Source organism: Pantherophis guttatus, chromosome 11, assembly GCF_059756535.1.
Source record: "Pantherophis guttatus breed Tessera chromosome 11, ASM5975653v1, whole genome shotgun sequence".
Taxonomy (NCBI): Eukaryota; Metazoa; Chordata; class Lepidosauria; order Squamata; family Colubridae; genus Pantherophis; species Pantherophis guttatus.
The window spans coordinates 6,605,900-6,628,512 of NC_142073.1; the positions used below are offsets into that span (position 1 = coordinate 6,605,900).

A 22,613-nucleotide genomic window follows, 5' to 3' on the forward strand; every position below is an offset into this window, starting at 1 on the left:
TTAGGATATTGAATTCACAGAAGGGAAAAGAGTGTGAATTTACTGGCAGGGGTTGTTACGGGTCCCCCATCGATGAGGGATGTACTTCTGACGAGACCACAGAAAAGGACCTTCTCAGTGGTGGCCCCTTCTCTACGGAGCATTGTTCCTTCTGAAGTATGGTGGCCTCCCCCAATGTTGCTTTTCCAAAAGGCCCTAAAACCCTCATTTTCTCAGCAGATCTACGGGACCCCGAATGGAGATGGAGCTGATGAAGTGACTGATTTGATTGTGTTGCTGTTGCCCTGTTGTGGGGTGGGGATATAATGGGTTTTTATGTTGTGATTTTTTTTTTAATGTTCCAAGCTGCCTGAAGTCACCCATGTGTGAGTTGAGCCCATATAAATTTGTTTTATATCAGCACCAAAGAATTGAGGCCTTTGAACTCTGGTGCTGGAGAAGACTCTTGGGAGTCTCTTGGACTGCAAGGCAATCCAACTGTTCAGTCCTGGAGGAGATCAACCCTGACTGCTCTTCAGAAGGCCAGATCCTGAAGATGAAACTCAAATAGTTTGGCCACCTAATGAGAAGGAAGGACTCACTGGAGAAGAGCCTAATGCTGGGAAAGATGGAGGGCAAAAGTAGAAGGGGACGACAGAGAACGAGGTAGCTGGATGGAGTCACTGAAGCACTCGGCTTAAATAGACTCCAGAGGATGGTAGAGGACAGGAAGGCCTGGAGGAACGTTGTCCATGGGGCTGCGATGGGTTGGACACAACTTTGCGACTAACATGTTGCTAGTTTGGTTATCCTGGTTAGGCCCATATATAAGAGACTGTAGGCTTTCTTGTAATAGTAATATTTATTTCTTTTCTTCCTCAGGAACACAATTAGACAGGTACTAATCTGGGAGGAGCAAGAACTTATATACAGAGAAGGCGGGGCTAATGGTAAGTACTAACCAATGGTAAGTGACACAATGACATCACACAATGACATATAAACAAGCACACATATTTACAGATATCAGGTTAGGTATTTTCATCTGTAACAAATCCCCCTCTAAAATACCTAACTAATGGTGGGTTATTAAGATTATATATGCACATCAAGTTTGGAAGTCAAATACATATGTTGTTTGGTTGGCAATGGCTTAGTGAGGATATCAGCAATTTGTTCACTAGTATTGCAATGGATAGCTTTAATAAATCCTATACTTGACAGTTGTCTTACATGTTTATATTTTATATCGATATGTCGAGATCGTTGACCTATTGCTTCGGAAGCTGATATATCAATTGCTGCCTTATTGTCCTCATTGATAATAATTGGATAAACAGGTTCATCCCACACATTGGTTAACAAGTCATCGAACCAAGTTAGATTGTTGACCGCTTTGGATAAACAAACATATTCGGCTTCCGCTGTGGAAGTGGCAATTAAATTCTGTTTGCCTGTGTACCAGTGCACCGCACAGCCATTTATAAGAAAAACATATCCAGAAGTACTTTTTCTGGTTTTTGAATCAGTAGCCCAATCAGCATCAGCGTAGCAGGTCAAAGTTGGTTTTTCAGAAATGAATGGTTCTAAGAATAAGCACATATCAATGCTAGACTTTAGATATTTTAGAATCCTCTTAATTCCTTCCCAGTGGTATGAGTTAGGATTGCTTACATGTCTTGACAACAAATTTACAGCAAGGGTGATATCAGGCCTGGTCCAATTAGATATGTATAATAAGGACCCAATAATTGATCGATATAACGTGTTATCCTTGAATGGTTCGTACTCATTATACACATTCCTATAAAAATCAGTTGACATAGGAGTATCACAAATTTTTGAATTAATTAAATTACATTTTTGTATGAGTTCCATAATCTTGTCTTTCTGAGATAATTTGAACCCCTTATCTGTTTTGTCAATTTGGACTCCTAGATACTTATTTACCTTTCCTAATATTTTTAAGTTGAAATTTTTGCCTAGTTGTTCAGCGAAATTATCACATTTAATTTTGTCGTGTCCAAAATACAATATATCATCAACATAAATCAAAACATATTCAATAGAATCATTATTTTTTTTTGTGAAAAAACAAAAATCAGATGAAGTAGCTACAAAACCCATATTTTTAAGTATCTTTGATAAGCACTCATACCACCGCTTACCGGACTGTTTTAGTCCATAAAGGCTCTTGTTTAATAGCCAAATTTCTCCCTTTTTTGTATCCTTTCCTGGGGGTGCTTTCACATAAATTTCTTTATCTAGATCAGCGTGCAGATAGGCTGTCTGCACGTCAAATTGATATACTTCCAGATTTAAGATAGAAGCTAACACTAGTGCTGTTTTCACGCTTTCTGATCTAACGGTTGGGGAGTAAGTGTCTTCATAGTCATCCGGAAATCTTTGGGCAAAGCCTTGAGCCACCAACCTGGCTTTGTATAGGAATTTACCATCCTCTAGCTCCTTGATTTTATAGATCCACCTAGTGCCAATAGGGGATTTCTCAGTGGGCAGGTCTGTTGGTGTATATACATTTAGTTCTCTCAAACTGTCCATCTCTTTTTTCATTGCTTCCTCCCACTTACTTTTTTCTTCTAGGGGTAGCTTAAGTATGTCATCATATGTGTTAGGAGTCAGGTGTTTAGCTTGGATAGACAGTACGTAATCATCTAATCTTTTAGGAATTATGCCCCTATTGGATCTAATGGGCCTATTCTGGGGATGTTCATCGCTATGCATATACTTAGCTTCTTTTTCGGTTAATTGATCTACTTTCAAAGTGGGGTGTCCTTTTTTCCATTCATCATTAACTATTACTGGGCATTTGATTCTGTTAGTAGATGTGGATTTGGGGTTCGTATCTGATGTGTGATGTTTTGCGTGCGTGTGTGTAATATTTTTTGATTCTGGGTAAATTTCATTGAGATGTAATTTTGACCAGTTCATGTGTTCATGAAACACGGCAGATCTGGATACAATGAAGTGATTATTTTTATCAATGAAGCGATATCCCTTGGTTCCTGATTCGTACCCCATAGATATCAGTCTTTTGGATACTTTCTCTCCTTTGCGTCTTAACTGTGAGGGCACATATACATCAGCAGATACACCAAATACGTGTAAATGCCCAATTTTTGGTTTCCTTCCATACATGAGTTCGTATGGGGTCTTATTGATTGTACTGGACCATAAGCGATTTATAGTGTAATTGGAATAATTAAGGGCTTCAGCCCAGAATGACTGGTTTAAACCAGCATCATCTAACACACATTTAACCATGGTTTGTAGCAAACCATTCTTCCTTTCAGAGACTCCATTTTGGAATGGGGAAAATGGACAAGATTTAAAGTGCAATATTCCTTGTGATTTTAGCCAAATTGAAAATTCGTTGGATAGGAATTCCGACCCCCTGTCAGTCATTATTTGTTTGATTTTGGTATTGTATTGTGTTTCTACCATTTTAAAGAACTCCTTAAATTTTTTGAAAACCTCACTTTTGTGGTTAAGGGTGTATACAAAACCAAATCTACTATAGTCATCGACTATGGTCAGGAAGTATCTTTTTTTGTATTTAATTGAAGGTTTTAATGGGCCTACTACATCCATATGAATTAGTTGAAAGGTTGATTGTGTGGTGCGGGTGGCTTTTTTGGGTTTTGGCTTGTTTTTAATTTTGGAAGAATTGCATACAGAGCATTCTAAGTAATTTTTACAGTTCTTTATTTTTAAATCTTCGGAACACTCTAACATTTTTCGTATGACTGGAAAGCTCGCGTGTCCTAGCTTTCTGTGGAGTAAGTGACTACAATTATCGTGAATAGGTTTTCCATTGTTTAAATTTTCAGACATATTAGTATCAGTGTTTGATGCATTCTTATCATTATTTTCATCATGGCTATCTGAATTTGGTTTTTTGTTTCTTAATTGATAGTTTGCATAGACTAGTTCGTTATCTTGTGGCAGTAGGTATGTTAGTCCATCATTTGTAAATAGTTTACCTATGTTTCTGTTGTTCTTAGTCATGAATACCTTTCCACCTCTGAAAGTGGTTTCTATTGCATTGTCTAAGCTTAACTTTAGGGTTGCCAATATGTTATTTGGAATTTCGGGCACAAATAGTACCCCCTCTATTTTTCCTATACCTTTTATATGCGTGTCTCCTATTCCTCTCACTAGGACTCTATTTTGGTTTGCTACTTTAATATAATATTTCTTTTCAGTGAAGTTACTTAATATTTCTCTATTATGAGTTGTATGGCATGTGGCTCCTGAATCTATGAGCCAGGTGTTGAGTGAATCAGATATCAAAGTGTTATTATTTCTTATTCCATATAGTGATCCTTTCTTATTTTCTCTAGGGTTATTTCTGTATGTTTGTCTTTCTCTAGAGTGTGGTGATTCTCTTCTCTTATACCTGTAATCTGGGGAGGTTCTGTCTAAAAAGTGTATTCTTCTATCCTTGTGTTTATATGAGTCACTGTATCCTATATTCTTGGGACAGTCTCTACTCTGATGTCTTTCAGATCCACATGTGAGACATTCATGTGGGTATCTGTCTCTGGCCCTGAAATCAGTCCTTCTTTGGTTTCTATCTTCTCTTTGTTGTGTATATCGCTCTCTTCTAAGTCTATCTTCAGTAATAAGCTTATTGGTAAGGTTTTCTAAAGTAATTTGCTCTATACTTAGGTTATCTATTAGTGTAATGTAGTTATCCCAGCTGTGATCTAGTGAGTTAATTATAATGCTTTTCATGGTGTTGTCAGAAATGGTTTCTCCCCTTTGAATAAGGTCTGCTCTTACAGCGTTTAAATTCAAGATATGCTCACTCATGGATGTATCATGTTTTAGTTTGGCAGAATAGAATTCCCTAGAGATTTTTGTGGTAGTGGCTACATTTTTGCTATAGAACAGTCTGAATAATTTTTGATATACTTCAAATACAGTTAAATTATGCTCTATACTGGGGAGTATACTTGGGGAAATAGAAACAATTAACATATAGTATGCTTTGTGGTGGAGGCAGTCTATTTCATAGGTCCAAGGCTTATTTGGTGGGTTATCAATAAAAAATAAAACATTTTCTTTCATATATACAATCTGTAAACACTGATCCCATTCCATTAAGTTGCTTCCATCTAATTTCAATTTTATAAAGTCTGGAGGTATTGTCCCTGAGTGTAGTGAGGTGTTATTCATGTTTAGTAGCTGTCCATGATTTAAGACCTTAGCATACTCACAATAAGGCCTGGGTATGGTAGATGTATGTCTGTATTTACTTATCTCTATGTTGCGCTGACTTGTATTTATGTTTCCTTCTTCTTTCTTTGCAGGCTCGTTCTGGGCATGCTCAGTCCTCATTTTTCTCCAGCAGTCGATGAGGGAGGTTCCTGTGTCTGCAGCTCCTGGGGTGAAGTCCCAGACGGCCTTCTGTTGCTCTGCTTTGTTTCCGGAGGGCCTCTGGTGACTGAAGAATGCCTGGGGTGCTGCTCTGCTCATCGGGGAGTCTTCTCTGAGGTCGTCAGTAAGTGGAGCTTGAGGCGGGCCGCCATTGCCAATGGAGCCGGGTTGTTCAGGGAGCTGCTCTTCAGTAGGTAAGTATGATTGCCAGCTTGTCTTTCTTCGGGTGGCTAGGCCTTTCTTTAGACAGTCTATTTTTTTTTGGCCTTTGGTAGATGGTAGTTTAGAATTTTCTATTTCATTTTCTGGTTGTTTGTTTGGTATTGTTAGTTTAGTCCCGAGTGCTGCAGTTAGCACCTGTATAGCATTGTCTATTTCTACTTCAGTAGGTTGAGCTTTGTTTTGTTTAAATAATTGTTTTTTATTTGTTTTTGGACTCGGGTAATCATCTTCTTGGTAGGTTTTGTTTTTTATTTCGTAGTTTGAGGTTTGGAATTCTTTTAGTAATTGGTCAGGCATTTTAGAGGTATTAGGTGGGTAAGATGGCTGCCATGAAAAAGGCGGGAAGCTGTCGCCATCTTTGGTGTCATTTTTGAAGTCAGGGGTTGAATTTCTTACCTTGCAGTTTTCTTGTTTGTTATTTTCGTTATCTGCTGCTGTTCCGTGGTCGTTTATTATGCTGCGGATTTTCACAAGCAGATTTGATTCAGCTGTAGTTGTTTCTATTAATTCTAGTATTTTTCTTTTTACCTCATCTTCTTTGTTTGGTGTTAGCAGTTCATTTTCTTGTAATTGCGTTTGTTTCTTAATATTTTCAAGTGGTGTATATTTGTCAGGAGTTAGTTGAGCTGCCATTCTTTTCGTTATGTATCTGGTGGCAGGTCTTCTTTTGTCGTTATGTGAGTCTTGCATCTTTATGTTCGGTTGGGCCTACCAAACCATCCTCTTGCTACCAATTTGTTGCTAGTTTGGTTATCCTGGTTAGGCCCATATATAAGAGACTGTAGGCTTTCTTGTAATAGTAATATTTATTTCTTTTCTTCCTCAGGAACACAATTAGACAGGTACTAATCTGGGAGGAGCAAGAACTTATATACAGAGAAGGCGGGGCTAATGGTAAGTACTAACCAATGGTAAGTGACACAATGACATCACACAATGACATATAAACAAGCACACATATTTACAGATATCAGGTTAGGTATTTTCATCTGTAACATAACAACAACAACAAATAAATTTGTTTAAATATTTACTTAATTAAAGCTGTCCACCTACAATCAACTAGCATTAACATCCCATTTAACTGAAAGCAGCATCCGTGAGGAATTTGGAAATTTAATCTAGTGGGTTTCGAACTAATTGAAATAACAACAACAATGGGCCATTTCTGACCATTCCCAATATTTTTGAGTATGTGTAAAGTTTAAGAAGATTGTTAAGGCCTCCTTCTTGTTGTCAACAAGAAGCTGCAACAATAGAGCAAGATCCTAGAAGCAAGGATCAGAGATCCCCCAAAATTGCTCATTTCCAAAGTAAAAAAATCTGTGTTATTTTAGATGCCTCTTTCGTGCCTCTAAATCAGAGAGAATTAATATAGAGAAATTAAGATCCTTTTGCCACAAACATGTTTTCTTTTTATTATTATTTTTATTTTCTGCCATCCAAAGCAGTGCACTATTGATTCTTGATCCGGATGGCACAAGGCACTATGGAAGTTTGGGTGAAGTCTGCAGTTTCCACCAGATAAGCAAATGGGTTTGTTCTGACCCAGCTCCCCAAACACGACAAACCCTCTGAAGTTAATTCAATGATTCCTTTATTAGGAGCGCCGGCAGCTCCGGCAAAAAGTTACTGCAGGCTAACAAGTCTGTCTGGCAGGGAGATGAATAGTTGTCTGCCACATCTATTCATCTTCACCCACTGCCTTTTATCCCCAGAACTAGGGTGGGGCTTCTCTAGCAGCAGTGGCTCTTCCTTCCCAAGGATCGGCCCACGGATTTCCACTGCTCTCCTCTCCTCTGCCTTCTGTGCATCCATGCATCAGGCACTGGACTCAGCTGTTCTTCTTCCTCATCAGCTACCTCCAGACCTGTGGGCTGTTGACTCTCCATCTGAGGTCTGACGGGTGGCCCAGGATCCGCCTCTCTCTCTCTCTCTCTCTCTCTCTCTCTCTCTCTCTCTCTCTCTCTCTCTCTCTCTCTCTCTCTCTCTCTCTCTCTCTCCCAGCTCCTTTCCCTCTTCCCCCTCGGAGCTCTTAGGCTGCCTTGATGCTGGCTCTGACTCCCACACCTTCTCCTTATCTGATTTGGATGCTGACAGGCCACAAAAAGGTTAAGCTTGTAGAAGGGTGTCCAACCTTGGCAACTTTAAGACTTGTGGATTTCAATTCCCAGAATGGCTGGCTGGGGAATTAAAGTCACCAAAGTTAGATGCCCCTGGGCTAAGGAAACGTCCCCACACTTCTAAACTTGTAAAATGACAGTGTCCTCTTCCGCTAATTCCAAATCAAACGAAAAGGAAAGAACAACTGAGCTTCAGTGAACATGAGTTCCAACCCTTTGTAGAAGCATAAACTTTGCATCATCAGGATTTGTGCATCTACTGGAGAGCCAAAATTGCATGCAGCTAGATGCGATCGTAGCATCAAAGGAGCAGGAGGCAGGTCCCCGATACTCTTGCAAACTTCTTCCTGGCTTTCGTACCAGATAACAGCTTTAAGTAGTTCAATACTTAGATTTGCATAAATCAAGGTCTGAGGTTTAATTCCTACCATCTTCAATGAGAGGCGAGAGGTTTGGGATAACCTTGGCAGGTGAATTACGAGAACTCTCACCTAGCAGCAGAACTAATATTAGAGCGATAATCGGACTCTCTAAAGGGGGTTTTTATAAGAAAAATTGCAGACTGTTGCAGGAACTATTTGTGCTTCAGTTTTAGATGCAGACAACACTCTCATCTCCAACAGCCTGCATCTGGGTTGAACAGTGAAGGGAAGGGAAAAACATCCTGAGAAAACACAGCTCCACATCACAGTCCTTTCAGCCATTCCAAGATGGCTCCTTACTCATTTGCACTACTCAGGTGACCCTGAGGACACAGACAAAACCTCCAAGTGGCCTCAACAACCCTCTAAGAGAATGCAAATGACCAGCTGTCTGCAAGGAGTGTAAATCCTTCCATTCTCCCACCATCCAGTCAGAGCTGAAGAAGCTCCTTGGATGAGAAGTGAAACGTCTTCAAAGAAAAAACAAAGAAATCCAAGTTGCCTCTTGAAAAAGCACCTTTGGGACAACCATGACGTAGATGACAGAGAATCTCTGTAGACCAGTAGTGGCTTTCACTTGCCTTTGCTACCGGTTCGCATGCACAGAGTGTATTTGACGACATCCAGGTTGGTGGGTGGAGCCTCCCGCTGCCGCTACTACCAGTTCGCCCAAACTGGGGCGAACTGGTAGCAACTCACCACTGCTGTAGACATTTTATAAGAAAGTATGTACAAAATACAGGAAGAGCCTGGTGACGCAGCAGACTAATAGCCTGTTATTAACATTCAGCTGCCTGCAATTACTGCAAGTTCGAATCTCCCCAGGCTCAAGGTTGTCTCAGCCTTCCATCCTTTCTAAGGTAGGTAAATTGAGGACCCAGTTTATGGGGGCAATAAGCTGGCTTTGTATAAATATACAAAAGTATGAAGGCTATTGCTTAACGCATTGTAAGCCGTCCTGAGTCTCCGGAGAAGGGAGGCATATAAATCAAAATAAAAAATAAAAAATGCTGCCCCACAAAATATATTTAAACATGTATTACTAGGTTTGCACCTGTATTAAAACAGGTGCATCCTTCCTTGAAGGATTTTTTACAGACTCCGAGCAAGCTGCTATCAATTTGAGACTTAAATATAAATTTCTCAAGATTTTTGCAAGTCCTTAAGTTGCCACATTAGAGGCTTTCAAAATGTGAACTGTGAAAAGGGAAAAGTAGTTTTTCTTTGTTTTTTCTCTTCAAAGGATGTTAATATAGTATATGAGCAACTCCAAAGGTAATGAATTTGGGAAAGCTGTGTTTATACACACACACACACACACACACACACACACACACACACACACACACACACACAAAATAGTGTATTTTGGTTATTATTGAGCCCCATCTGGTGGCGATATGCAAGAATAACCAATATTTATGACGCTGGGACATTATATTATGTCAATTTCACAATCGTTATTGTTCAGGATTGAAATTTCTTTGACATTTCTTTTGGGGGCATCCGCTTCCTAGGCTTATATTTCCAGTGTCTTTACTTTGGCCACCTAATGAGAAGGAAGGACTCACTGGAGAAGAGCCTAATGCTGGGAACGGTTGAGGGCAAAAGAAGAAGAGGACGACAGAGAACGAGGTCGCTGGATGGAGTCACTAAAGCAGTCGGCGTGAGCTTAAATGGACTCCAGAGGATGGTAAAGGACAGAAAGGCCTGGAGGAACGTTGTCCATGGGGTCGCGATGGGTCAGACATGACTTCACAACTAACAGCAAGAAGAGACACTTCTATTGCAGCAAAAGAAACAGGCTTAATCATCTTATATATGAATAAGAAACTAATAAGAAAAAGTGGACCTTTCTGGTTAATAAACAACCATCCAACACAAGAAGATAGCAAGAGACTTTGAGGAGTCCTCAAAAGGCTGATATCAATCTTGCAAGTTTGAAAGCAGGTTCTTCTCTTCTCTTGCCTTTACATTCCAGAGAAGTAGGAAGAATTATCTGGGATGTCCCAAAGATGCTTTTTCAAGAGGCAACTGGACTTTCTGGTTTTTTTGTTTTTTTTTGAAAGATGTTTTGCTTCTCATCCAAGAAGCACATACTCTGCAGGTGTGTTGTCGTTGTAAATCCTAAAATTCCCAGCTAAAAAGACTTGGCAAAAAAAAAAAAGTGAGAGTTGCAGTCCCAAACCAATTGAGGCCCCACAGATTGTAGATCCTCAGTTTTCTAGGATATGATTGACCAATTATATAATAAGTGTTATGTATGATATGATATCATTATATAATAATTATATATAATAATTATATAATAGAGCTCGCTGTAACAATATTGCCAAAAAGGCACTAAGAATTGTTAACCTAATCCTGTGAAGCTTCTTCTCTGGTAACATTGTACTGCTAACTAGGGCATACAAAACCTTTGCCAGACCAATTCTCGAATACAGCTCATCTGCCTGGAATCCACACTGTATATCAGACATTAATATGATTGAGCGTGTCCAGAGGTATTTCACGAGAAGAGTCCTCCACTCCTCTACTCACAATAGAATCCCTTATGCAACCAGGCTTGAAATTTTGGGCTTGGACAACCTAAAACTACGCCGTCTTCAGCCTGACCTAAGCATAGCTCGTAAAATTATCTGCTACAATGTCCTACCTATCAATGACTACTTCAGCTTCAACTGCAATAATACACGGGCAAACAAGAGATACAAACTCAAGGTAAACTGCTCCAATTGCAGAAAATACGACTTCAGCAACAGAGTGGTCAATGCCTGGAAGCTCTACCCGACTCCATTATTACATCCTCAAACCCCCAAAACTTTAACCTTAAACTGTCTACCATGGACCTCACCCCATTCCTAAGAGGTCTGTAAGGGGCGTTCATAAGCGCACCAGTGTGCCTACTGTCCTTACCCTATTGTCCCCATTTATTTTTACTCATTTCTTATGTTTATACTTACACCTGTTTATATTTATATGTTTATATATTATGTTTATACTTATACTTATTTTCTCATACATGCTTGACAAATAAAATAAATAATAAATAAAATAATAATTGGCAGCAGCCTTAATGAAAAGAAATGCCCTGATGCCTAATTTTTTTGAAGGAAACCTGAGAATTCACAAAAACAGTGATGTCATGGTTTAACATGCTTAGCGTATTGTAAGCCGCCCTGAGTCTCCGGAGAAGGGCGGCATATAAATCAAATAAAAAAAAAAAACCATGATGTATTTCAGAGATTTCAGACCTCTTGGTATCCTTTCCTCCTCTCCTCTCCTCTCCTCTCCTCTCCTCTCCTCTCCTCTCCTCTCCTCTCCTCTCCTCCCCTCCCCTCCCCTCCCCTCCCCTCCCCTCCCCCCTCCTCCTTTCCCTTCCCCTCCCCTCCTCCCCTCTCTTGTATTCTCTTCTCTTCTCCTCTCTTCTCTTTCCTTTCTCTTCTCTCCTCTCCCAGCTTCCAGGGGACATTAACCAATATCAAGAAACAATTTCACTTGCTTACAATTTTACTGACAATAAGTGTTGGCTTTGTTTTTTAAACCATCGCATCATTCATCCTTTCCCAAAAAGTCTGTAGTTTTTTGGTTTTTCATTTCAATTGAGAAATTGATTTGTTTGTTTCCAGGCCGAAAAGTCTCATTTTCTACACAACACACAATCTAAAAGCAACCAAGTCTGGAGCAGAAATACAGTCTACAGAGGCCGGTGGGTGTTCGGTGAGAGTATGGAGCTCGCATCAATTTCCGATTCTTTCATATGGGGGTGCAAATCTATGTAAATCCCAGATTCCTTACACAGCTCCAGTAGTGTATGAATATTGCTCTGAGACAAACGAAGATACCTGTGCAAAGAAAATAAAAAGAATAAGATGTGTGCAATGCACATGGTCACCAACAGTTATTTAATTTCTTGCACTTTATGGGTTATGTTCAATCATAACCAAGTGTCAGCTACAGAGACCTAATATGGAGAGACCCAGAACTGAAGATCCTGAACTGAAGATAGCAATAGCAATAGCGCTTAGACTTATATACCGCTTGACAGTGCTTTACAGCCCTCTCTAAGCAGTTTACAGAGTCAGCCTCTTGCCCCCAACAATCTGGGTCCTCATTTTACCCATCTCAGAAGGATGGAAGGCTGAGTCAACCTTGAGCCATTCAGGATCGAACTGCTGGCAGTGGGCAGAGTTAGCCTACAATTTTGCATTGTGACCACTGGGAAAGAAGGAAGGAAGGAAGGAAGGAAGGAAATCACTCTAAGTGTTTTACAGATTCAGCCTCTTGCCCCCAACAATCTGGGTCCTCATTTTACCCACCTCGGAAGGATGGAAGGCTGAGTCAACCTTGAGCCTGGTGAGATTTGAACTGCCGAACTGCAGCTAGCAGTCAGTTGAAATAGCCTGCAGGACTGCACTCTAACCATTGCGCCACCTCGGCTCTTCATCATACCACAGAATCTAGAGGTACCGCAGAATATAGAGGTCCAGAATGTGCATGCTAACAGTTTTCTACATTTGGTGGGCTACAGAAGGAATGTAACCCCAAATTTGCTGAAACACAAAATAAAACGGGGAAAAAAGCTTTCAGAATAGTTTGAGAGTCCTACAAATAAGCCCCATGGAGATATAGTTGAATGCTCAGGGACTATGAAGTGCCAATGTTTTCTTGAGATGGGGACAAAGGTAGACCAGAAGAATAAGAATGGGGGAATGAAACGACGATGAAGTTGCTAACCTGCAGCTCAAAATTTCTTCAGGTTTAATCTCGGGCAACGGCTGTGGGATTTTGAAGTTCTCGTCTTCTCTATCTTTGTCCAACATGCTTTTGAGCTTCTTCTGCAAGGTATTGAACCCGGTGGTGGGACTCTGATAGTAGAGAGATGAAATAGAGAGCTTCTCCTTCTTGGTAAGCAGGCGTTGCAAGGAAGGGAACAAGGCCATCGCCTCTTGGAGGGAGATGGTGTTTTCTAAATCGGATGGCTTCCGGGTGCTGGTCTTCCGAACCTCCTTGTTGGGCGAGGCTGAGCTGTGGATGCTGTTTCGTGGAGCGTTCGCATTTCGGGCTGAAAGAGTCTGAGTAGGCAAATCCATTCCACTGAAGGGTGTAAGATTGTTGGCATTTTTCCGGTCTGGGAGGTGGGGAGGAAAGAAACATCAAGAATGTTATGCTCAGTGGTAGGTTCCACTTACCTTCGCTACCAGTTTGGAATTGCACATGTGCAGAGCATCCGTGATGATGTCCGGGCGGGTGGGCGGAGCCGTCCACCACCGCCACTACCGGTTTGCCCAAACTGGGGTGAACCAGTAGAAACCCACCACTGGTTATGCTTGGGAAAAGAGCTACCCACCAGGAATTCACCTTCCTTAGAGTAGAAGGGTCATACTCCAACTTCTATGACCATGACTGATAGTCAAGGAGTTGTATCGAGCAACATTTGCAAGGTATTGTAGGACGTTTGCACCCACCCCTCTCGTAGAAGAATGAAATATTCTAGGAAATATTAAAAAGGCAGAATATTATATTGCCCTGGATGAGAAATGGAGAAACATGTTTTTTTTTAAGGCAGGAAGAAACTCACTCTTAATATTCTCTACAATCCTCAATAGCCCACAGCAGATGTCAGCACTTAAGAGATAAAGAGATAGATAGGTCAATTCATAAGCAAATGCCCTCACCCAAGATCCAACAAAGGTAGGATTAGCCCTCTACCCATCTAACAACAGAACTCACCACATGGCACCTGGGGAGATTGCATTACCCAGCAAGATTCAACCAAGCTTGGGACTCAAAAGACAACCTACAAAGTTACCCCTGCATGGCCCCATGGGAATTCGACAACCAATCAGAATATAAGCTTGAATTCAAAGCCCAACAGAGGAGATAAATCTCTCTCTCTCTCTCTCTCTCTCTCTCTCTCTCTCTCTCTCTCTCTCTCTCTCTCTCTCTCTCTCTCTCTCTCTCTCTCTCTCTCTCTCTCTCTCTCTCTCTCTCTCTCTCTCTCTCTCTCTCTCTCTCTCTCTCTCTCTCTCTCTCTCTCCCATGTGCTTTTTTTGTCCAGGACCTCAAAACCATGTGGTCCTGTCCAACATTAAAACCATCTTTTCAAGCAGCTTCCATGTTTCCTGTGTCTTTGTCCCCACTTGGAAATGAACCCAGATGGACATTTCTTCCAACAGTATCAAGTCTACATCAACTGGGAATTGCTTTACAATATAGGGCAGTGATGGCTAACTTTTTTGCCATCGCGTGCCAAAAGCCGGGGGAGCGCAGGGGGGGTCTTGCGTGTGTGTGCCCACACCCATAATTCTATGTGCCCCACGCCCATGCATGCGCACGCACCACCCCACGGTCCCCACGCTTTTGGCACACGATAGCGCAGTAGGCCCAGTAGGCCCGTTTTTTACTCTCCCCAGACTCCAGAGGCTTTCTAGGAGCCTGGGGAGGGCAAAAACGGCCTTCTCCAACCCCCGGAGCCCTCCAGAGGCCGGAAATGGCTTGTTTCCTGTCTTCCGGTCCCACCATTCATGAATAGACCTAGAAAGCCTCTGGAGTCTGGGGAGAGACACCCACCCCCTCACCCCTCCGAGGCCCTCTGGAGGCAGGAAACAGCCTGTTTTCCTACTTCTGGTGGACCCAGAAGGCCCGAAAATCAGCTGGCCGGTGTGAGCTGAGCTCACGTGCCCACTGATATGGCTCCGCGTGCCACCTGTGGCACACATGCCATAGGTTCGTCATCACGGATATAGGGGTTTATACAGTAGAAGTTTTCAAGAGCTGCTTTTCTTCATCATGGAGAACTTTACTAGGATCTGCCATACAGTAATTTATCTGAGTCACATCCTTGAATTTCTGGCTGTGAGCCTTCTAGTTAGGAGAAACCTGGCCATTTCCTACCATAGATAGGTCTTTTGGTTGGTAGTCGTAGGAAGCTCACAAAGTTGGACAGATGGTCCCCAAACTGGCTCCAAGGGATGTCCACTGATTCTTTCCCAGAGATGGGGTGGGTGTCTGTTATAGTTTGATCTTGGCTGGACCCGGGATAATTGGGAGTCTTGAAAAGAGGGAAGGAATACAACACTGTTATTGATGTCCTAGGTTGATATCTCTCTGATAGACTTGTAGCTCACCCCAAAAAGATGCTGAGGGTTTGCTTTGTATGCACACCTTATTATTTTTATTACTTGATACATTGATAGATCCCGTCCTCTTCTGAAACACCTTGGGCAATTTACAATAAAAATAGCAAGAACATACTTAATAAAACTATACTCAGAACCCAGGTTCATCTTGACAATTGTCAATGTAATATTATACTGCAAACTAGGGCATACAAAACCTTTGCTAGACCAATTCTCGAATACAGCTCGTCTGCCTGGAATCCGCACTGTATATCGGACATTAATACAATTGAGCGAGTCCAAAGGTATTTCAAGATGAGAAGAGTCCTCCGCTCCTCTGCCCGCAATAAAATACCTTACGCCACCAGGCTTGAAATTTTGGGCTTGGACAACCTAGAACTACACCGCTTACAGTCTGACCTAAACATAGTACACAAAATTATCCGCTACAACGTACTACCTGTCAATGACTACTTCAGCTTCAATCACAACAATACACGAGCAGAAAATAGATACAAACTCAAGTAAACCGCTCCAGACTCGATTGCAGAAAATATGACTTCAGTAACAGAGTAGTCAATGTCTGGAATGTACTACCTGACTCTGTGGTTACTTCCCCAAACCCCCAAAACTTTAACCTTTGAATGTCTACTGTTGACCTCACCTCTTTCCTAAGAGTTCTGTAAGGGGCGTGCATAAGCGCACCAGCGTGCCTATCGTCCCTGTCCTAATGTCCCCATTTTATTTGTATCCATTTACTATGTTAATATTTATGTTTATACTTATACCTGTTATCCTGTACATGTTAAACAAAAATAAATAAATGAAAAAAAAATTGTCAATGCAACCATCCTAGACCAGGCCAAGTCTAAAAATGCCAGGGAATTCCTAGAAGCCTGGCAGTCTGACAAATCAGCCATCAACAGACACGTAACCAATACAACATTATGAATTAAAAGTTGGGGATAGAGAAAGAGTAAAAAATCTTCCAATGTTCTTCTGGGTGAAGAACCATGCTTAATATAGATCACTTTAACAATAAATCCATAATATAATTTGTTATCTGACCCGGTCTTTTTTTTAAAAAAATGGATTGTTTGTCTTATCCTGAGCAGAAATTCACTAAGTAAGCCCAACAGATAAGATTCCTGTTCTCCTAAGTTGTTGATAAAAACAAAGGCCGTGATTTCTTGAGAATGACCACGATGGGAAGTTGTAGTTCAACATATCTACAAAGCACCTGGCTGGAGAAGGTTCTTCTAGAGCAGGGGTCTCCAAACTTGGCAACTTTAAGTCTTGTGGACTTCAACTCCCAGAATTCCTCCTCCAAGTCTAGGAATTCTGGGAGTTGAAGTCCACAAGTCTTAAAATTGCCAAGTTTGGAGGCCACTGTTCTAGGGGTTTTGCGTTGGCTCTTTCAGAAAGCAGACCCAGGTAGTACTTGTGGTTATGACCGAACCAGGCAAGTTGCAGATGTTGGCAGAAAGTTTAAGAGATCCATAATTCTTATTACAATGTACTTGAAGCGGTGTCCTCGTGGCCACTTAAACCTATCTCCACCTGCACTCCAACTGAGACATGATGGTGTCCATTTTCATGGGCAGCTGGTGATTAAACATGCTTCTTCCTTAAGGAAGAAGCACTTCTTTCTCCCTTAAAAAAAAGAAGAAGCCCGTTCATGAGGGAAAATGAGAGACAGATGGCAAACACAGACAAATGTTCCCCAAGAGATGATAATCTGCTACTTAAGCAAAATATGATCTAAGGGACTTAAGAAGCAGCGGCGATCTCTCTCTCTCTCTTTTAATTTGAAAGGAAGATGATAGATTTGTAGAATTTTGGGGATGGGTGGGTGGGCAATAATTATTTTCCAAAAGGAAAAGAATGTTTGGGCAGTAGTCAAAGAAGCAATTGGACAGGGCCGATTTCAATGGGTGCAATTTTTAACACCATGTTAACACCATTTTAATGCAAACCGAAACAGGAGGACGCTGACAGTTGAAAAGCACAGAGGCATATCAAAGGTGAGCACATCACCCCTTTAATTTTAAGGTTCCATTTATCTGGGAGATTACAAGGTTTTTTTATATATAGTACACAAAATTGTCTGCTACAACATCCTACCTGTCAACGACTACTTCAGTGCCAACCGCAATAATACACGAGCAAACAATCGATACAAACTCAAGGTAAACCGCTCCAAACTCGATTGCAGAAAATATGACTTCAGCAACAGAGTGGTCAACGCCTGGAATGCTCTACCGGACTCCATTGTTACATCCTCTAACCCTCACAGCTTCAACCTTCAACTGTCTACTGTGGACCTCACCCCATTCCTAAGAGGTCCGTAAAAGGGGTGTGCATAAGCGCACCAGTGTGCCTACCATCCCTGTCCTACCGTCCCCATTTACTTGTACTCATTTCCTGTGTTCATGTCCATGTTTATACTTATACTTGTTATCTCATATTTGACAAACTAAATAAATTAAAAAAATTAAATATATAGCATTTTTACAACCTAGGCTAGGAGAGGCAGACATATGGGTTGCACACATCCCAACTTTTAAAAAGGGAGAAGAAATAAGGAGACTGTGAATTTAGGCTTGATAGCTTTCTGGAAGGAGAGCTTTTTGGAAGCTACCTGCCCTCTGGGGGCGTAAAGGCACATTCCAGCTTGGAGTCTGTTCAGGGGAAGGAAACATCTATGGTCAAATTCTAGGTCTATATTAGAGGTGGGTTTCAGCAGGTTCTGACCAGTTCTGGAGAACCGGTAGCGGAAATTTTGAGTAGTTCGGAGAACCAGTAAATGCCACCTCTGACTGACCCTGCCCTCATCTATTCTCTCCCTTCCAAGTCCCAGCTGATCAGGAGGAAATGGGGATTTTGCAGTAACCTTCCCCTGCCACCCCCACCAACCCATGCCCACCAACCCATGTCACGCCCACTAAGCCACACTCACAGAACTGGTGGTAAAAAATTTTGAAACCCACCACTGGTCCATATCTGCCATTTCCCAAGGGAAGGTAGACAGCCTGGTGAGATTCTCGTAATATAGGCGATCAGCAATAAAGTACTTGGATCTATTCACCGAATGGTTTTGGTTGGTCATACCTGACACATGAGGATTTATTTCCAACTATATGCACATTGAATATGAAGAAGGGAAAGTTGTGTTACCCCAGTGAAAATTCTGCATTGCTCCCATTCAGCAAGCAACCATCTGACATTGTCTTTGCTTTTTTCAAAGGCACCTTGATTTTGTTTTTTCCCTGAAGACATTTCGCTTCTCATCCAAGAAGCTTTTTCAGTTCTTGGATGAGAAGTGAAGCATCTTCAAGGAAAAAAAGTCCAGTTGCCTTTGGAAACAACAACAACTTTGGAACAACTATGACCTGGATGACTGAGAATCTCCATAGACATCTGACATTGTGTCTCTCACCCTTTCAAGGGGCCATGGGACCAAACACATCTGGGCAAGTTTCTTTTCTCTTGTTGGTGTCATTTCCAAAGTACCTTATAATACACTGCTTTATAGGAACAGGTAGGGGAGAGAGATGCTTGATTCCTAAGCCACCTTTTCACTTTCCTTTCCTCTTGCAGCAAGAGGCTTTCATTCATCATCTTCATGGAATCCAGCGATCGTCTAATCTTCTTCAGCTGAAGGATCGGGATGGAAAGTTGGTTAATCTGGGTTTCCCCTCATTTCACAACATAAATAAACTCTCAGAAATATTCATCAAGGGCAACCAAGATTTGAATAACGGATTCTTTATATCAGGAAATTGCCTCCCCTCCCCATTTTAGCCTGCCAAAAAAAAAAAAAAAGTCAGAAAGTGTGCAAAATGTTTGGAAAAACAATGAAATACCTACAATGAGAAACATGGATTATAAATTTCACCAAACTTGTAGAAGTGCTAAACCTGATTGGAGGGAAAAAAAAGGTTTTTGATTTGAAACATTCAAAGTTTTATATGGACCCTTTGTTGAAAGAAGAAAAGATAGAATTGATGAGGTTTCAGGGATTACAAGGAAATGAAGAAAATGGGGAAAAGAATAAGATAATTACTCAATAGATAGAAGAGCGGAAGCCTTAATTGTATCAATTTTTCAATTTCCTTTTTCTACCTTTTCTTTGTTTTATATACTTTTACTAGCTAGCTAGCTAGTTAGAGATAGATAGATAGATAGATAGATAGATAGATAGATAGATAGATAGAGATAGCTAGAGATAGCTAGATAGCTAGAGATAGATAGCTAGAGATAGCTAGATAGAGAGAGAGAGAGAAAGAGAGAGAGAGAGCTAAAGAGAGAGAGAGAAAGAGACAGAGAGAGAGCTAGAGAGAGAGAGAGAAAGAGACAGAGAGAGAGAGAGGGAGAGGGAGAGGGAGAGGGAGGGAGGAAGAGCAGTGGTGGGTTGCTACAGGTTCGCCCCAGTTTGGGCGAACCGGTAGTAGCGGGGGTGGGAGGCTCCGCCCACCCTCCTAGACATCATCAAATACGCTCTGCGCATGCACAGAAGTGGCGCGCATGCAAACGAACCGGTAGCAAAGGTAAGTGAAACCCACCACTGATAGATAGCCTCACTCACTTTTGAAACTAATGCTTTTATATTTCTAGCATGTGGGTATGAAGCTTAATGGAAGCCCAGCTGCAATGCAAAGGCGTAGCAGATTGAAGTTGATAGGCTCAAGGTTGACTCAGCCTTCCATCCTTCCAAGGTGGGTAAAATGAGGACCCAGATTGTTGGGGGCAAGAGGCTGACACTGTAAACCGCTTAGAGAGGGCTGTAAAAGCACTATGAAACGGTATATAAGTTTAAGTGCTATTTCCATTAAGATGGTGGGATTTTTTTAAAAATGGCTTTTCAAGGAGAGCTCCTCCTCTTACTTTCTCCATCCATGGAAGTATTAGAAAGCATCCTTTGATACAATTTAAGGATATATTTTTGGCAAGAGAACTTCTTTTCAAAATTCACCTGCTTCCCGATCTAGTGACACAGGAAACAAAGGGTCTCTCAAAGAGGATTGCAAGAACAGGAGGATGTGAGTTCGATCCTAGGTAGAGGCAGATATTTCTCTCTCTGGGCACACTGAGAATATATCTGCTGGAAAAAAAAAACCCTCTGCATTGGTGACAGGAAGGGCATCTGGCCAGTAAACACTCAGCTCCATTCAGTTGCTCAGACTCCACCCTGCAAGGGATTATAGGGTCGTTAAAAGAAGATGATTCCTGAAATCACTTAGTAACATCACTCATGTCAGTAAAGAGCAAACCCTGATCATCCCCTTATGTGGAACAATAACCTCCTCCAGTGTTCATTCTTCACACCTGCCTCTTTCTTCTCACTGCTATTGTACTTGCATTTTTTCTTTCTTTCCAGGGTTAGGGTGTCAATTTCTATTCCAGGCCCCAGACTTGAGCCTTCTCCTCCTCCTCCTTCAAGAAAACCAGACTTTCGCCTCCAACCAGCTGGTGGAGAAAGGCGAATGCAGATACAATGGACTTCACGCCATATACCTGAAATATCTCCCTATCGTTGGATACTCGTAAAGCTTTCGCTCTTTTGTTATCGAGCCAATTCACGGGCCCTATTGGCGTCCAGGTCCTTTCAGTCATGGTTCTGGTTTGTGCAGGAGGGGAAGCTGCAGTTGTGGAGTCATGCCAAAGGCAAGTGGACAGCCGAGAAGTAACTTGCAGTCTGCAATCTGCATCGTTTAGCTAATGGTACCCATTCCTGCTGAAACCATTAGCTGACCTTGACAAAGTCTTCTCTAAAGAACTGTGATGCAATAATCCGTGTTCTTGCCCATCTCCTGGGAGGGTTGTCTTGGCAACCAACCTGAAAACATGACTGTGGCATTATTACTAGAGGATTCGGCCAAGAAGATAAATAACCAATCTTCGCTAGAAATCGTGTTTCATCCCTTGTAGGTTTTTCCGTTGGAAAAAATGACAGTAATAGTAACAATAACCATAACAATCAATGGAGGTCTTCCTTCGATGGAGGATCTGTAGCTTTTGAGCTGGCTTCCCTGCTTTTCAAGACTGATATTGTTGATTTTTTTTTAAAAAAAAATCAATTAGCCATGCATGTTTAGTTGGCTTTTATGAAGTTCGTTCTTTTTATTGTAAAATCCTGTTTGGCACTCCCCTCTTCCCTTGGAGTTAGAGCTGGCTGGATTTTAATGTGTCTACTTTGTTCACATTTTGGAAAAGTTGACCATGGAGAAAAATCTGTCTATGGGGTCTCAAAGTATCAATCATGACTTGATAGCACATGATCATGTTGGACGTTTAAATTCAAAGGATATATCCCTTCATTTCCATTCTGTGCTTAGTTTTTAAGTGCAATAGCAATCATCATCATCATGATCACCCTAGCTTTTCTCCAGGAGCAAAAGGTGGTTTATATGGGGGGGATCTCCATTTTCTTCCAATGGCCGCCTTCTGATTGAGAAAGAACTCCTGGTGAATAGAAACCCGAGGATTTCAATGGGTTGGGTTGACTTTCAGTCTCCTCAATTCTAGTCCAAACTTTTTAATCATTATGTCAGCGTTTCGACGCTGGCATAGAGAGCAGAGAGAGAGAGAGAGAGAGAGAGATAAGCTCTGAACTTCTGCCTGCTAAATCCCTTTGATGTCCGGTTGTCGTGGAAATGAAGGGGGTAGACATTCCTGGGAAATGACGAGACAAGAAGTCTGAAGAATGACTTGGAAGATAGCCAATGAGAAGCAGAGATTTGGGAATCGGAAAGGGAGGGATTGGGGGGCAAAAGGTCAGTCTTGTCCACATTGAGTCATGATCCGGTGGCTGTGCTCTATTAAAGAAAAGATTTCCTTAAAGATTGGCAGTTTGGAAATTCATTTATTTTGAGATAGCATCGAAGTCTGACACATTATACCACACTGGCTTCATTTAGTTATGTAGATCTGGAAGGTGTTAAGCAAATGGTGTGAGCCAGTTTGAGACAGAGGTTGGGGCATCAAGATAGAAGCTGAGAGACTAGTTCTAGTCCCATCTTAGGCAGGAAGTCAGCTGGGTGACCTTGGGCCAGTCCCTCTCTCTCAGCCCTAGGAAGGAGGCAATGACAAAGCACTTCTGAAAATCTTTGCCAAGAAAACTGCAGGGACTTGTCCAGAAGAAGCTTCGTATCACCTTAATGAAGCCTGGGTGATACTTTCGTCCATGAGTAGGGAATAATCTTGGTATATTGGGCAATTCCAAGATTTCACAGAAACTGGAGGTAGGAAACCCCTCTTCCACAGGGATGTTTGTGCTTTACAATCTCATTTGAAGATGGTTTTGGAATTAATTTGGAATTCCTTTTCCTCCTGTCTTGGCTCAC

The 22,613-nt window shown here is 41.6% G+C and overlaps 1 protein-coding gene and 1 long non-coding RNA gene across 2 annotated transcripts; one reads left to right on the forward strand and one right to left on the reverse strand.

Annotated features, from left to right (window-relative positions):
- The first annotated feature begins 5,319 nt into the window (after window positions 1–5,319).
- Window positions 5,320–11,911, forward strand: LOC148112267 (uncharacterized). Its single transcript, XR_015729556.1, has 3 exons — window positions 5,320–5,573; window positions 6,428–6,495; window positions 11,776–11,911. It is a non-coding gene; the product is annotated as an uncharacterized LOC148112267 (long non-coding RNA).
- Window positions 11,639–21,040, reverse strand: C11H16orf78 (chromosome 11 C16orf78 homolog). Its single transcript, XM_034426465.3, has 5 exons — window positions 20,785–21,040; window positions 18,781–18,924; window positions 15,044–15,200; window positions 12,884–13,277; window positions 11,639–11,991 (listed from the first exon to the last, which is right to left on the reverse strand). The coding sequence occupies exons 1-5, from the start codon at window positions 20,881–20,883 to the stop codon at window positions 11,844–11,846; spliced, it is 942 nt and encodes a 313-aa protein (XP_034282356.2). The 5' UTR covers window positions 20,884–21,040; the 3' UTR covers window positions 11,639–11,843.
- Between the last annotated feature and the right edge of the window lie 1,573 nt (window positions 21,041–22,613).